Raw genomic sequence first — 13,851 nt, 5'->3', positions numbered from 1 at the left:
GTGTGTCCAGCTTAGGAGTTGCAGAGGCTGGGATGCTGTGGCCAAATGCTGGGAAAGGGCAGGCGCTAACAGGTTTCCATGGTTCATCAAACACTGACCCCGGGACCATTTTTTTGAGAAGACCCCACCTGTTCAGCCTTGGCAGGAGGGTTCCTGGCAGCACTCCTGGCCTGGCTCTGCAGTGTGCACTCTGGGAAGTGGGGGCCTTTGGCTCTCCCTGAGCCTGTGTCACTGAGCAGCTGGCTCTGCGTGTCACTGGGGAGAGGGTTTGCAGGAAGGGCCTCTGTCCTGTTTTTTTTTTTTTTTTTTTTTTTTGAGATGGAGTCTCGCTCTGTCACCTAGGCTGGAGTGCAGTGGCGGGATCTCTGCTCGGCTCACTGCAAGCTCCGCCTCCTGGGTTCACGCCATTCTCCTGTCTCAGCCTCCCAAGTAGCTGGGACTACAGGTGCCCGCCACCACGCCCAGCTAATTTCTTTTTGTATTTTTAGTAGAGACAGGGTTTCACTATGTTAGCCAGGATGGTCTTGATCTCCTGACCTCATAATCCTCCCACCTCGTCCTCCCAAAGTGCTGGGATTACAGGCGTGCGCCACCGCACCCAGCTGTCTTCAGTCTTTACAACCTCTATGGTAATGACCAGAGAGTCCTGGGTCTCAAGGCCCAGCCAGTGTGACCCTGGGGAAGGCACATCTGCTGGTGCTGCAGGCGGGCACTGGGGGCCAGAGGCAGGCCTGTTGCTCGCTGAGTGCTGTCCTGGAGCAACGAGCTGTTCCACAGCCACCTGTGTGCTCAGCCACCCTCCTTCCTGTCCCTGCTTCCCCACCCAGTGCTGTTTTGTGTGCTTCTCAGGCACCGTCTCCTTTCAGGCAGGCTCAGCTGGTCTCTCCTCCAGGCTGGGGGCCATGGGGCTTAGAGGCTGAGCTGGGCCGGCCCCACATCAGTCTGACAAGTGGCCATCGCCAGCCAGAGCAGGAGTGCTCTTCCGGTAGAGCCTACGGCACCACGGGGTGCTGGCACCGGCCTCATGCCTCATCCCCAAACACCCATGGGGCCACTGCAACCTGTCCATCCTAATCCAGACACGCCCATGTCTTTCAGGGAACATTTCTCTCAGAAACCACTGGTTTTTAGCAAAATGGGGGAGGCTTGGGAGACATGTGGCTCCCCTGTGTCCTGACCATCAGTGGCCTTGGGCAAGTCACCTGAGTATTGGACCCAGGGTACCCCTCCTAAGACCCTAAACAGGAGGCATCACTGCTTTTTACAGGGGAGGAGATGGAGGTCCTGGGAGGTTAAGTGACCTGGCCAGAGTCACACAGCCAGTGAGGGGAGAAGCTGGTCGGTGTTGGCTCACTCCTCCCTGGGGCCAGGGTCTCACGAGGGCCCTGCCAATAGATGCTATGGCTGGGTGGACAATGACAGCAGCAGCTGTCACTGGCTTCACTTGTCACCCCTCATTGCACTGGCTTCACTTGTCACCCCTCATTGCACTTGCATCACAGGTGCAGTAGAGCTACAAGGAGTCTCATTAGTTGCCCGAGGCAACAGGCTAGTGAGCTACGTGGCCTCTGCGGGTGGCTCACCCCCACTGGCCATAGCCAGCCAGGTGAGCAGGGGAGGGCGGGGGTGGGGCCCAGCCCAGCAGGAGTCAAGACCGGGAGAGGAGGCCTAGGTGAGGTCATGGTGCACACGGGTACCTGAGTGGGACTCAAGCCCAGGCCTCCAGCCTCCAGGGTGGGAACCTTAGTTCCCTTATTTGTAAAATGGTCCCTCTGTATGTGTATGGAAAGCACCAAGAGTCAGGACAGACTCGCTGTATCAGAGCCACCCTATGGCCTTGGACAAGTCATGTTCTCCTCTCCTAAGCCTCAGTTTCCCCACTTGCAAAATGAGGATGGGCCGGTAGAATGAGCCCAGGGCTCCCTTGCAGCTTGGTGTCTGCCCCGGGCCTCATGTGAATGGGGCCCGGCCTGGCTCCCAGCCTGTGCTCCCCGTCACTACGCAGCACCACCAAGCATCCGACGGCCAGCCCCTGCTCTGAAAAGCGAGGACAACCTCTGCTTGTGTTCTCCATCAGCTGCTGGAAATGAGAAATGTGGTGTGAGAGGGAGCCCGCACTGGGATGCTGCTAAGGGCTCTCCTAGTACAAGCCCATTCCTGGGAGCTGTGGCACAACATCATGGGGTTCCCGGGACTGTGCACTTTCATCCCCAAATTTTGACTCCAGCAGACGCAAGGTCATCCACAGAAGGGTGAGGGGAGGGGTCTCTGCTCCCTCCTCAGACCTCTCAGACAGAGCACAATGACAAGAGCAGGAGTCAAGGTAGTTTATTTACTCTACTGGGTAACAGGAGGGCAGAGTGCTCCAGAGACCCAGATACATCAACCAGGGGCTTCCCTGAGATTTGGCTTTGCTCTTCCAGGCCTGCACATGGTGCGTGATGAAATGAGGCCTGCCTAGACACCTGTGAGGGCCTCGAGGGCTGCTGCCTCAACTTTCTCCCTAGCTAAGTCCACCTGTCCAGAGACACAGCCAGGGCACTGCTCTGTGCTGACTTCCACTGCAGCCAAGGGTCAAAATGAAGCACCTGCGGAGGCCAGGACTCCTTGGCATCGGACACAGTCAGGGGAAAAGCCACCCTGACTCTGCAGGACAGAGGGTCTAGGGTCATTTGGCGGGAAAACGCTGGTATGCCAAGGGAAGCGAGCATGATTTCTGGAGTGGAATACATGCATGGTCTGGAGTTCAGTAAACTGGAAAGTTTCACCCCCAAGTCTTAATTTAATCAAAATTGCCCAACTCTGTTCAATCTTCATTGTTAAAAGCAGCTTTAAAGCTGGGTGATTTCTTAGTCAAATGTATAACAAAGCTTTTACTTATCAATTTCTTTTTGGGAGGGGGCATGGGCTGACATACATCTTGTGCTCAATAAACCTCCCTACATCAATATTTCAAAGCACTTCTAGGTTACAATAATGACATTTCAATTCCATATATGCATACATAGAATATATATTTTTAACCACAGTGTGCCTTAAGAGTATACTTGGAACCCTTGGAGTCCTCCACGGACCAGAACAGGGTGGCCCATGGACTTCCAGCCAAAGGCTCCACTCTGGGGCTGCTTTGGGGAGAGACTCACAGCTGGACTTCTCTATCTGACCATGCAATGTTAGCCAGCACCAATTACCCACAATGCTTTGCCCATAAGAGATAGAAATAATGGAACTCACAGGAAGAAACAGTATTGATAACATACACAGGCTTACAGAGACCAGGCCCAGTAATTACCATCAGACAGAAGCCCCACGGGTGGCGGTGCTTTGACTGGGTTGGGATTATTGATACATCACTTCTTTTATAAGCTTATGTAAAAGAGTGCTACTGAAAGTCGAAGGACAGCTTCCGGGGAGTCATGAACTCTTTTACTATCTCATCTGTGACCTCCTTGCGCCGGGCCTGGTGCTCTGCGATCAAGGGCTGCAGAACCTCTATGAGTGCCTTCTTGAGCTCACCGGTGAGCATGGCTCCGCTGGTGTAATCCTGCCCGGAGGGAGACAGCCACGTGAGAGACGGCTCCACATGTCCTGAGCGGCTCCTTCCTGCCTCGGGCACCAGCTCAGCCCACACCACCCATGCAGAGCCTGGCACGTGGGTGGCACTCAGAAGTGAGATCTGTTGTTACCACAACAATAACCTATACCTTCAGCTACACTCTTCCTAAAACGGCTAGAAACCTGGCTCTGACAGTAGCCATGACTTGGTCTCTCACAGTGAAAGGGCCAATGGGGAGGGCAGTCCCCACCCCTACCGACGCTAGGGGCCATCCCCCCAGGCACTAAACAACAATTCCTGGCAGCCTTATGGCTTCTGTAAAATCTTGCTAATTTTTTTTTTTTTTTTTGAGACGGAGTCTCACTTTGTTGCCAGGTTGGAGTGCAGTGGCATGATCTCGGCTCACTGCAACCTCTGCCTCCCATGTTCAAGCGATTCTCCTGCCTCAGCCTCCTGAGTAGCTGGGATTACAGATGCCTGCCACCGCACCTGGCTAATTTTTGTATTTTTGGTAGAGATGGGATTTCACCATATTGGCCAGGCTGGTCTCGATCTCCTGACCTCGTGATCCACCCGCCTCGGCCTCCCAAAGTGCTAGGATTATAGGCGTGAGCCACTGCACCCAGCCAAATCTTGCTAATTTTTTCTTTTTCTGATTGTACTGCATGCTCATTAAGCAAATTTAATAAAGTACCCAAACCACAAAGCAGCAGCAAAGTAAAGAAAAATCACCTACAAATTGCCCACCTAAAAAATGCCCAGAGGTGGCGTCTGCCGCTAACATTTGGTAAATTTTCTTTACATTTCTTTCCCTGTGCATTTCTTTTTTTTTTTTTTTTTTTTTTTTTTTTTTTGAGACGGAGTCTTGCTCTGTGCCCCAGGCTGGAGTGCAGTGGCGCGATCTCCGCTCACTGCAAGCTTAGCCTCCCGGGTTCACGCCATTCTCCTGCCTCAGCCTCTCCGAGTAGCTGGGACTACAGGCGCCCGCCAACACGCCCGGCTAATTTTTTTTGTATTTTTAGTAGAGACGGGGTTTCACCGTGTTAGCCAGGATGGTCTCGATCTCCTGACCTCGTGATCCGCCCGCTTCGGCCTCCCAAAGTGCTGGGATTACAGGCTTGAGCCACCGCGCCCGGCAGTGCATTTCATTTAAACATAGTTAACTCCTCCCTGAGTTTTCATTTGGTATCCTTTTTTCACTATCATAGGCATATTTTCCTGTGTCACTAAAACTTTTTTTTTTTAAAGAAATAAAGGTCTTGGCTGGACACGGTGGCTCATGCCTGTAATCCCAGCACTTTGGGAGGCCAAGGCGGGCAGATCACAAGGTCGGGAGATCGAGACTATCCTGGCTAACACGGTGAAACCCTGTCTGTACTAAAAATACAAAAAAATTAGCTGGGCATGGTGGCGGGCGCCCAGGCTACTTGGGAGACTGAGACAGGAGAATGGCGTGAACCCAGGAGGCGGGGCTTGCAGTAAGCCGAGATTGTGCCACTGCACTCCAGCCTGGGTGACAGAGCAAGACTCCATCTCAAAAAAAAAAAAAAAAAAAAAAAAAAGGAAGAAAAAAAAGAAATGAGGGTCTTGCTATGTCGCCCAGGCTGGATTTGAACTCCTGGGCTCAAGGGATCCTCCTGTCTCAGCTTCCCAAGTAGCAGGGGCTACAGATGTGTGCCACCATGCCCTGCATATGAACACTTAAAATAGTTCATGCCTGCATAATAATCCACCCTGTAACAATTCTAATTTAACACTTCCTCTGTTGTACTGAGTCTGTGTTGAACTTTTTGCTATTATCATTTTTAACATCTTTGTGTGGAAAGCTTTCTCTTACTCAGGATTATTTCCTTGGAAAAAAATCTAAGAATGAGAAAACCTGAGGAGAAGCTCTGAACATTTTTGGGCTCTTTGTACCCAGTACCAAACTGCTTCCTGAGGCTGTGCTGAGAAACACTCTGCTCACATGAGTGTGCCTTGAAGCGTCTGCTTCACAATCACTGAAAATAGTCAATGGCAACCCAAAAGCCCCTACTAATTCTGTACTGAACTGTCTTAGCTTTGATCACGTTAACTTATATTTCTCTGATGACTAATAAAGCAAGACTGTTTTGTGTGGCTCCTAAATGAATAGTAATTTGTATCTGCTCTTTCGTGATTTGTTCATGAGGCTTCTGAGCCCAGGTCTAAAAACCATGAGGGGGACTCTACTCAGTTTTCACCTTGTTTCAGTTGAGCACCTCCGACCAACCCTTCAGGCCCGGCTGTCGGAGCCTTCCAGGCCCCATGGGCAGGAGTGGGCGGCTGGAGGTGGCTGTGCGCCCTTGGGGCTCCCTGCTCACCTTCCTGATCTGCTCCAGCTTGTCATCGTCCTCGAGGAAGAAGGTCAGGTACATGAAAGACACGTCCACATCACAGTTGCCCCCAAACTGCCTGTGCTCCTCGACGGTGTCTCTCCCTCCAGAAAACGCGTGCTTATTGACCTGCACCAGAAGAGGACACAGACACGCTCGTCAGTCCTGCTCATCCTGTGCCTGGACACTGGCTAGAAGCCCAAGTGCGGAAGTCAAAGGTGTGAGTGCTGTCAGATTCTGGACCAGAGAAAGGCCAAGGCACACAGCCGGTGGGGGACCCACTGCTGTTCTTCCTGTGAAGCTGGGGTGTGAGCCACCGTGGGGCTTACTGCAGGAGAGATGGGGGCAGATGAGCTTTGAACCCCCTCATCCTCGGAGACACAGGAGAATAGAGTTGGGAAAGCCAAGGCACTGACTGAACTGAAACCTGGGAGAGACAAGTTCCTCAGGTGACAAGCTTCAGAAAAAGGATGGGTAAGGCCAGACACGGTGGCTTGTGCCAGTAATCTCAGCATTTTGGGAGGCTGAGGGGGAGGATCGATTGAGGCCAGGAAGTCAAGACCAGTCTGGGTAACTTAGTGAGCCCTCCTCTCTGCAAAAAAAAAAAAAAAAAAAATAAATAAATAAATAAATAAATAAATAAATAAGGAATTAGCTGGTGTGGTGACGTGCACCTGTGGTCCTAGCTACTTGGGAGGCAGAGGTGGAAGAATCACTCAAACTTAGGAGTTTGAGGTTATAGTGGACTGTGATTGCATCACTGCACGCCAGCCTGGGCGACAGAGCAAGACCTTGTTTCTAAAATAATAAAAACTAAAAAAAAAAATAAATAAATAAAAGAAAAAGGATGAGTAAGTCATCCTCAGAGTAAGGGAGATGGCAGGAAGGGCAGCCTCTCTTAGGGATAGGTACTGCAGTGTTAACGGGGACAGGAAAGCAGCGGCCAGCCCCCCACAGAAAGCATAACAAGAAGGCCCAGGGTAAGGCAGTGAGAGAAGGCAAACCCACGAGAAGTGCGCAGGTAGAGGGGCCTGCAGGCAGGTCTCCACTTAACAAACAGGCAACATTGTCAGAGCTGAAAAACTCAGAAATGCAATGACTTTTAGGAATTGTTAATGATAATCACAGAGTAATTAGGGCTAATAAAAGCCAGAAGTAGGCAAAACTCCTTCAACATTCTTTCAGTGAGCATCTGAGAAAATGCCACCCTAATTTTTTTTTTTAGATAGGATCTCTAGTCTGTTGCCCAGGCTGGAGTGCAGTGGTGCGATCATGGCTCACTGCAGCCTTGACCTCCTGGTCTCAGGTTACCTTCCTGCCTCAGCCTCCTGAGTAGCTAGGAGTACAGGTGTGTGCCACCAGCCTGGCTAATTTTTTGGTATTTTTTGTAGAGCCCAGGTTTTGTCGTGTAGCCCAGTCTGGTCTTGAACTCCTGGGCTCAAGTGATCTGCCTGTCTTGGCCTCCCAAAGTGCTGGGATTACCGGTGTGAGTCACTGTGCTCGGCCCCTTAACTTTTTTTTTTGCCACCATGCCCAGCTAATTTTGTATTTTTAGTAGAGACAGGGTTTCTCCATGTTGGCCAGGCTGGTTTTGAACTCCTGACCTCAGGTGATTTGCCTGCCTTGGCCTCCCAAAGTGCTGGGATTGCAGGCATGAGCCACTGTGCCCAGCCTTAACTTTTTTTTAATAGGAAAAAAGGTGGGCAGAATCAGTAAGTTCTAAGTTGTTATGTTTAGTAAGTCTCCTTAAAAGAATTCCAGAACAGCCGGGTGCAGTGGCTCACACCTGTAATGCCAGCACTTTGGGAGGCTGAGGCAGGCGGATCACCTGAGGTAGGGAGTTTGAGACCAGCCTGACCAACATGAAGAAACCCCGTCTCTACAAAAAATACAAAATTAGCTGGGCGTGGTGGTGCATGCCTGTAATCCCAACTATTTGGGAGGTTGAGGCAGGAGAATTGTTTGAACCCAGGAGGCGGAGGTTGCGGTGAGCCGGTATTGTGCCATTGCACTCCAGCCGGGCAACAAGAGCGAAACTCCATCACACACTCACACACACACACACACACACACACACACACACACACACAGAATTCCAGAGCAGATTCCTAACTAGATTAAGTTGGGATCGTGCAAAAGGAGCAGACGAGTGTTGGGGCAAACGCGCCAGTCTCCATTTTGGTAGGGCACTGCTGAGAGGCTGGGCGGGGAAAGCAGCAGTCACACGAGAGGCTCAGGCAAGGCCCATGCGAGGGGCTGGCGCTGTGTGGCTGGCTGGTGGGCAGGCCTGTGGGGCTGAAAGAAAAAAGCTAACGAATGGGACGTTTACCTTCCCTTTCCTTAAAAAAAAAAAAAAAAAAAAGAGGCCGGGTGCGGTGGCTCACACCTGTAATCCCAGCACTTTGGGAGGCTGAGGCAGGTGGATCACGAGGTCAGGAGATCAAGACCATCCTGGCTAACACGGTGAAACCCCGTCTCTACTAAAATACAAAAAATTAGCTGGGCGTGGTGGTGGGCGCCTGTAGTCCCAGCTACTCAGGAGCCTGAGGCAGAAGAATGGCGTGAACCTGGGAGGTGGAGCTTGCAGTGAGCCGAGATCGCACCACTGCACTCCAGCCTGGGTGACAGAGGGAGACTCTGTCTCAAAAAAAAAAAAAAATAAATAAAAATAAAAATAAATAAATAAAAAAAAAGAAAAAAAAAGTTATAGAACCAAACCAAAAACTATGGAAAATACCAATAAACAGGAGGAAGAAAAAAACCACCTAGTAGTGGTGTCTCCTAACATCTAAGTGCCTGATGGAGTCACTGCTATGTGGTAGCCACAGCCCTCCCTGCTGGGCCTTGGGGAAGAAGCTCCAGTGTCAGGAAGAAAGTCTGAGAACACAGGTCCTGGGCTCCAGAGGCAGTTTGAAGAGGGTATTGAAAGGCCAGTTCCCAGCCCTTTATCTGAGAGGAGAACAAGGAAACTGGTGTCTGCTGCACGTTTTTCAAGATGTGCTGGCATCACCACCACCTGCACACTCCCCCTCCCCAGGTGAAGCCCCTTGTCCCATGGTAGGCACACAGCAGATGTGCCATCCATGGAGGCTGTTAGGGTTGTGACATGCATTTTATCCCCAACAACCCAATGACCTCTGTAGTGCTTTCTCTATCTTACAGGTGAAGGAAATCAGGCCCAGAGTGTCAGGAACCTGCCATATGTGACAGGGACTGGCAGGACCAGGCTGGCTCCTGGGACACCAGGCTTCTGGGTGGAGCTCGAGAACTGAGTGGCTCAGTTCTGCCTCCTTGCATGACCCGTCCTCAATGATGCAGGAAGTAGCCTACCAGGCCGGTCCTCAATGATGCAGGAAGCAGCCTACCAGGCCTGACTTACAGGAAAATAGATGGAGGGCTAACTTGGGGGTGGGTACGGAGCACTGCTGCCAGCAACTAAGATGATGGAAGCGGGTGACCAGTGCAACTCTGTGTGACAGGAAATGATGCTGAATGGACATGGCTGGCTAGGGTGGTAGTTGGGATGCAGTTAGATCACACAGGCTGACTGTGTGCAGGTGGCAGGTACTCACTCAGCAAAGCCACCTGAGTCATCAGCACCGTGCTACTATTTTTATTTTTTTAATTTTAGAGATGGGGCCTCACTGTGCCACCCCAGCTGGGGTGCAGTGGCTATTCACAGGCACAATAGTAGCTCACTGCAGCCTTGAATCCCTGGGCTCAAGCCATCCTACTGAGTAGCTGGGATTACAGGCACGTGCCACTACCCTGCCTGAACCTGTTATTTTTAGGAGGAGGCTGGAGCAGATGTGCCCTCTCTTCTCTAGTGTGGAGATTCTGACTTTGGAGCTGAAATCGGGCATGGGGACTTAGAGTGAGGGCCTGGCCGGGCCCTGTTCTGCCCCACAAAAAGCCTGCAGGCTCAGTGACCATCTGTAGGCCTCTGTGTTTCCTGACCTCAGGCTAACTGCTCACCTTGAGGGCTCTGCTGGTCCCTAAGTTAATGATAAATGTCCCAGATCCATAAACAAGTTTTTCTTTTCTTTTTCTTTTTTTTTTTTTTTTGAGCCGGAGTCTCGCTCTGTTGCCCAGGCTGGAGTACACTGGTACGATCTTGGCTCACTGCAACCTCAGTCTCCCAGGGTCAAGCAATTCTCCTGCCTCAGCCTCCCGAGTAGCTGGGATTACAGGTGCCTGCCGCTACACCTGGCTAATTTTTGTATTTTTAATAGAGACAGGGGTTTCACCATGTTGGCCAGGCTGGTCTCGAACTCCTGACCTCAAGTGATCCACTTGCCTTGGCCTCCCAACGTGCTGGAATTATAGGTGTGAGCCACCGCACCTGGCCATAAACAACTTTTTCAAAACAACTTCTCAGAAGCAAAATAAAACAGCTGACTTTTCCATTGGCGCTTCCCTCCCTACTCTGCACCCTGTGCTCTGGAAGTTTTGGCCAGAAGTGAAAGGGAAAGAAAAGTCTCCAATTATACCAGCTTCCAACTGAGAGGGGAGAGTTGGTGGAGGGCATGTCTTAGGAATATTTGATATGAAAAGCTTCCCCATTGTCAACCAGAAACTGCTTGGGACTTTCCAGAAGGGTCAGGGGCAGTGACTCAGAGGGCATGTGACATGCCTCAAATACAGTTCCCAGCATTCCCACTGCAATCTCCTGGTCTGCAAACACACACTTGATTCCAAAGAAAATGTCAACTGCTTTGTGTAACAGTGAGGCAATTATATATACACTGGCAGTTGAGGAACCAGGCAACAGAAACTGGCGCCATGCAAAATAAGGAAGCTCAAACTAACTTCTCCTTTTAGTTTCTCTAGTGATTTGTCAAATGTTTGCTGAATGCCTGCTGCATGCCTCCCTCCTGGGGCCAGCAGGATTGTCCCGTGGAAGGACATTTCTCAGTTCTGTGTCTCTCAGTGAGAACACTCTCTGGGAGAAAACCAGCTCCTAACCCCTGCTTGGTAATGGCTGCTCAGGGCCAGGACAGCAGTGCTGCTGATTCCCGGTGGTGGAAACTTGGTCAAGCGGCTGGGCTTCTCTAAGCCTCATCATCTCATCTTTAAAGGGAATAGCATCACCACCTCCCAGTGAGAATGAAACATGAGAAAACATAAATAAGGCACTGGGTCCATAAATAAGGCACCCCTGGAACACAGGTGATGATGAGAAGTATACACAAATCTTTTCCATTATTTAATAACATCCACATAATTATAACTTTAAGGAAATTGCTATGACTTTGCTTGCAGAACAGTGCTGGTAAGAAAAGCAGAAAAGGAAAAAAAGAAAAAAAAAATTCAAAATTTTACCTAAATGAAAGGACACAAAACAAACTCACCTGATTCATGTGGGAAGGACAGGCTGCCTTGAGTTCTGCAGGGAGCATAGTTGGCAATCCTGGAGTTCAGCATTGCCACGGTGGCTGAGGCCCAAAGCACTGTGCAGTGGTGTGTGTGTGCGTGTGCCCCCCAGGGCATGTTTCTGCTCCCACTGGCTGCCCTCTGCCCAGGCCAATGCATACCTTGGTTTTGATCTGTTTGGCTGTGTCGGTGAGGAAGATGGAGGAGTTGGGGTCACTGGCACTCATTTTGGTCTGGGCGCCCTGCAGGGCGGGGAAGAAGGTGGAGTGCAGCAGGGCTGGTTTAGGATAGCCGATCCTGGGGGCGACGTCCCTTGTCATTCTAAAGTAAGGATCCTGTAGGGAGAGTAAGGACCCTGATGACAGTGGCTGGAAAACATGCCAGCTTTCAGCCGTGAGCAGTCCCTGTGAGCATCTTCACAGAAGGCTCTCATGCTTCCAACCAAAGAAATTCACTCCCTCCTCCCTTTCATATCTTTTCCTTTTTTTTTTTAAATTTTACTTCCACTTCTGGGATACATGTACAGAACATGCAGGTTTGTTACATAGGTATACATGTGCCATGGTGGGTTGCTGCACCCATCAACCCGTCATCTAGGTTTTAAGCCCCGCGTGCATTAGGTATTTGTCCTAATGCTCTCCCTCCCCTTGCCTCCCACCCCCCAACTTTCTTTCCTTTTTTTTGAGACAGAGTCTTGCTCTGTCGCCCAGGTTGGAGTGCAGTGATGCGCTCTCGCTGCAACCTCTGCCTCTGGGGTTCAAGCGAGGTGAGCAGCTGGGATTACAGGCGCCCGCCACCACGTCCGGCTAAATTTTGTATTTTTAGTAGAGACGGGGTTTCGCCATGTTGGCCAGGCTGGTCTTGAACTCCTGGCCTCAAGTGATCCGCCTGCCTTGGCCTCCCAGAGTGCTGGTATTACGGGCGTGAGCCACCCTGCCTGGCTGCCTGTCATATCTTTCAACACCTCTCCCTGCTGAAGAGTTAAGAGGAACCTGCTGTCGATGCCCCAGACTTAGAGAGCCTTGGTTCTGCCTGCTGACCTGGTCAATGGCACATGGGATAAGGCACTGGATATCTGTCCTGTCTTGGAAGATCTGTGGGAATGAGTTGCTGAAGGAGGGAGCAGCCTGGATGGCAGGAAAACTGATCTTCCCTGAAAATGAGAAAAAATATTTTTACACGTGAGATGAGTTCCTGTTCTGCTTAGTTAATAAAGGAATAAACAAAAACAGGTTTTCTCCCCATTATAAAATAATCATTAAAGAAAACCTAAAAAATACAGAAAAGTAGAAAGAACGAGCTGTATAGTTGCAATGTGTCTCATTTCATCCATTTTCTTTATATATTTTACTCTATGCATTTTTGTTGTGATTACACTATATTTGGTCTTTCCTTGGCTTTTTCTTTTCTTTCTTTTTTTTTTTTTTCAGAAGGAGTCTCGCTTTGTCGCCAGGCTGGAGTGTGGTGGCTCAATCTCAGCTCACCGCTACCTCCGCCTCCTGGGTTCAAGTGATTCTCCTGCCTCAGCCTCCTGAGTAGCTGGGACTACAGGTGCATGCCACACCCAGCTAATTTTTGTATTATTAGCAGAGATGAGGTTTCACCATGTTGGCCAGCATGGTCTCAATCTCTCGACCTTGTGATCTGCCCATCTGGGCCTCCCAAAGTGCTGGGATTACAGGTGTGAGCCACCGCGCCTGGCCTTCCTTGCCTTTTTCATTGTAATGACTACCCATGTTGTTACCAAGTATATTCTGTCCTGTCAATGTATCATATTATTTAACCATTCTCTAACCACTGGGCATTCAGGCTGTTCCACCTTTCATTATCAGCAGTTATGATGAATGTATTTTGGTATTTAAAAGTTTTTAGTGTTTTGGATGTTGTTGCTGTTATTACTGTCATTAGTATTTGCTTAGACCTGCAGAAGCAGAACTTTTGACCTCTCTATGGCCCCTGACAGGTGGTGCCATGCCAACCCCCACCGAGTGGCGGTACCCAGGCCCTTGGGTGAGCTCAGATGTTGCTGGGCCCTGGGCATGCGGCTGGCCCAGTGTGACCCTGATGCTGTGGAGCACATGCCGCTGTGGCTCTGGTTCCAAGCAGGGCAAACGCTCCTCACAGAGAGCCCCGGCAGCACATCCCAGGGAGCTGTCTCGGCTGGCAGCTGACTGAAGGCCTCAGAGGCCTGCTAGGCCTGAAGCCATGCACCAAACATCAAGTAGAGGAGGGGATCAGGAGGCCCAGCCACAAGTCTCAAGGACCAAAAGTCTAAAAGTCTACAAGGCCAATGCATCTGAAAGACACATGGAAATTTATGGAGAGGGCCATGAAGGCATGCATGTGGGAGGCAAACCATTTGCATATCTGCTGGGGTGGAGCCATGGAAGGAGAGCACGGCAGCGGTGGGAAGGCTCCAGAAGGCCTTGAGTCAAGCCCCTCATCTTACATGTGGGGACACTGAGGCTCAGGGAGACAAAGACTCAAAAGCCCTCTCATGGGTGGCAGGCCCAGCTGTCCTTCTCCATCACCCCTGGGTTCCAACCAAGGCCACCTTACACTGACTGG

At 50.6% G+C, this 13,851-nt stretch overlaps 1 protein-coding gene across 3 annotated transcripts in view; it reads right to left on the bottom strand.

Moving 5' to 3' along the window:
- Window positions 1-2,995: 2,995 nt before the first annotated feature.
- The window catches only part of WARS1 (tryptophanyl-tRNA synthetase 1), a 41,455-nt gene continuing 30,599 nt past the window's right edge, over window positions 2,996-13,851 (bottom strand). For all 3 annotated transcript variants that reach the window (XM_030803844.1, XM_030803845.1, XM_030803846.1), the window contains exons 8-11: window positions 12,324-12,436; window positions 11,445-11,618; window positions 5,899-6,039; window positions 2,996-3,544 (exon numbers count right to left, since the gene is read on the bottom strand). In XM_030803844.1, coding sequence (XP_030659704.1) covers window positions 3,383-3,544; window positions 5,899-6,039; window positions 11,445-11,618; window positions 12,324-12,436 — 590 coding nt within the window. In that variant the 3' untranslated portion in view covers window positions 2,996-3,382. The remainder of the gene's footprint in view (window positions 3,545-5,898; window positions 6,040-11,444; window positions 11,619-12,323; window positions 12,437-13,851) is intronic.

This window comes from Nomascus leucogenys, chromosome 22a, assembly GCF_006542625.1.
Source record: "Nomascus leucogenys isolate Asia chromosome 22a, Asia_NLE_v1, whole genome shotgun sequence".
NCBI classification, from domain to species: domain Eukaryota; kingdom Metazoa; phylum Chordata; class Mammalia; order Primates; family Hylobatidae; genus Nomascus; species Nomascus leucogenys.
The sequence above is the reverse complement of the archived record's forward strand: the minus strand, read 5'-3'. Positions and strand labels throughout refer to the sequence as shown.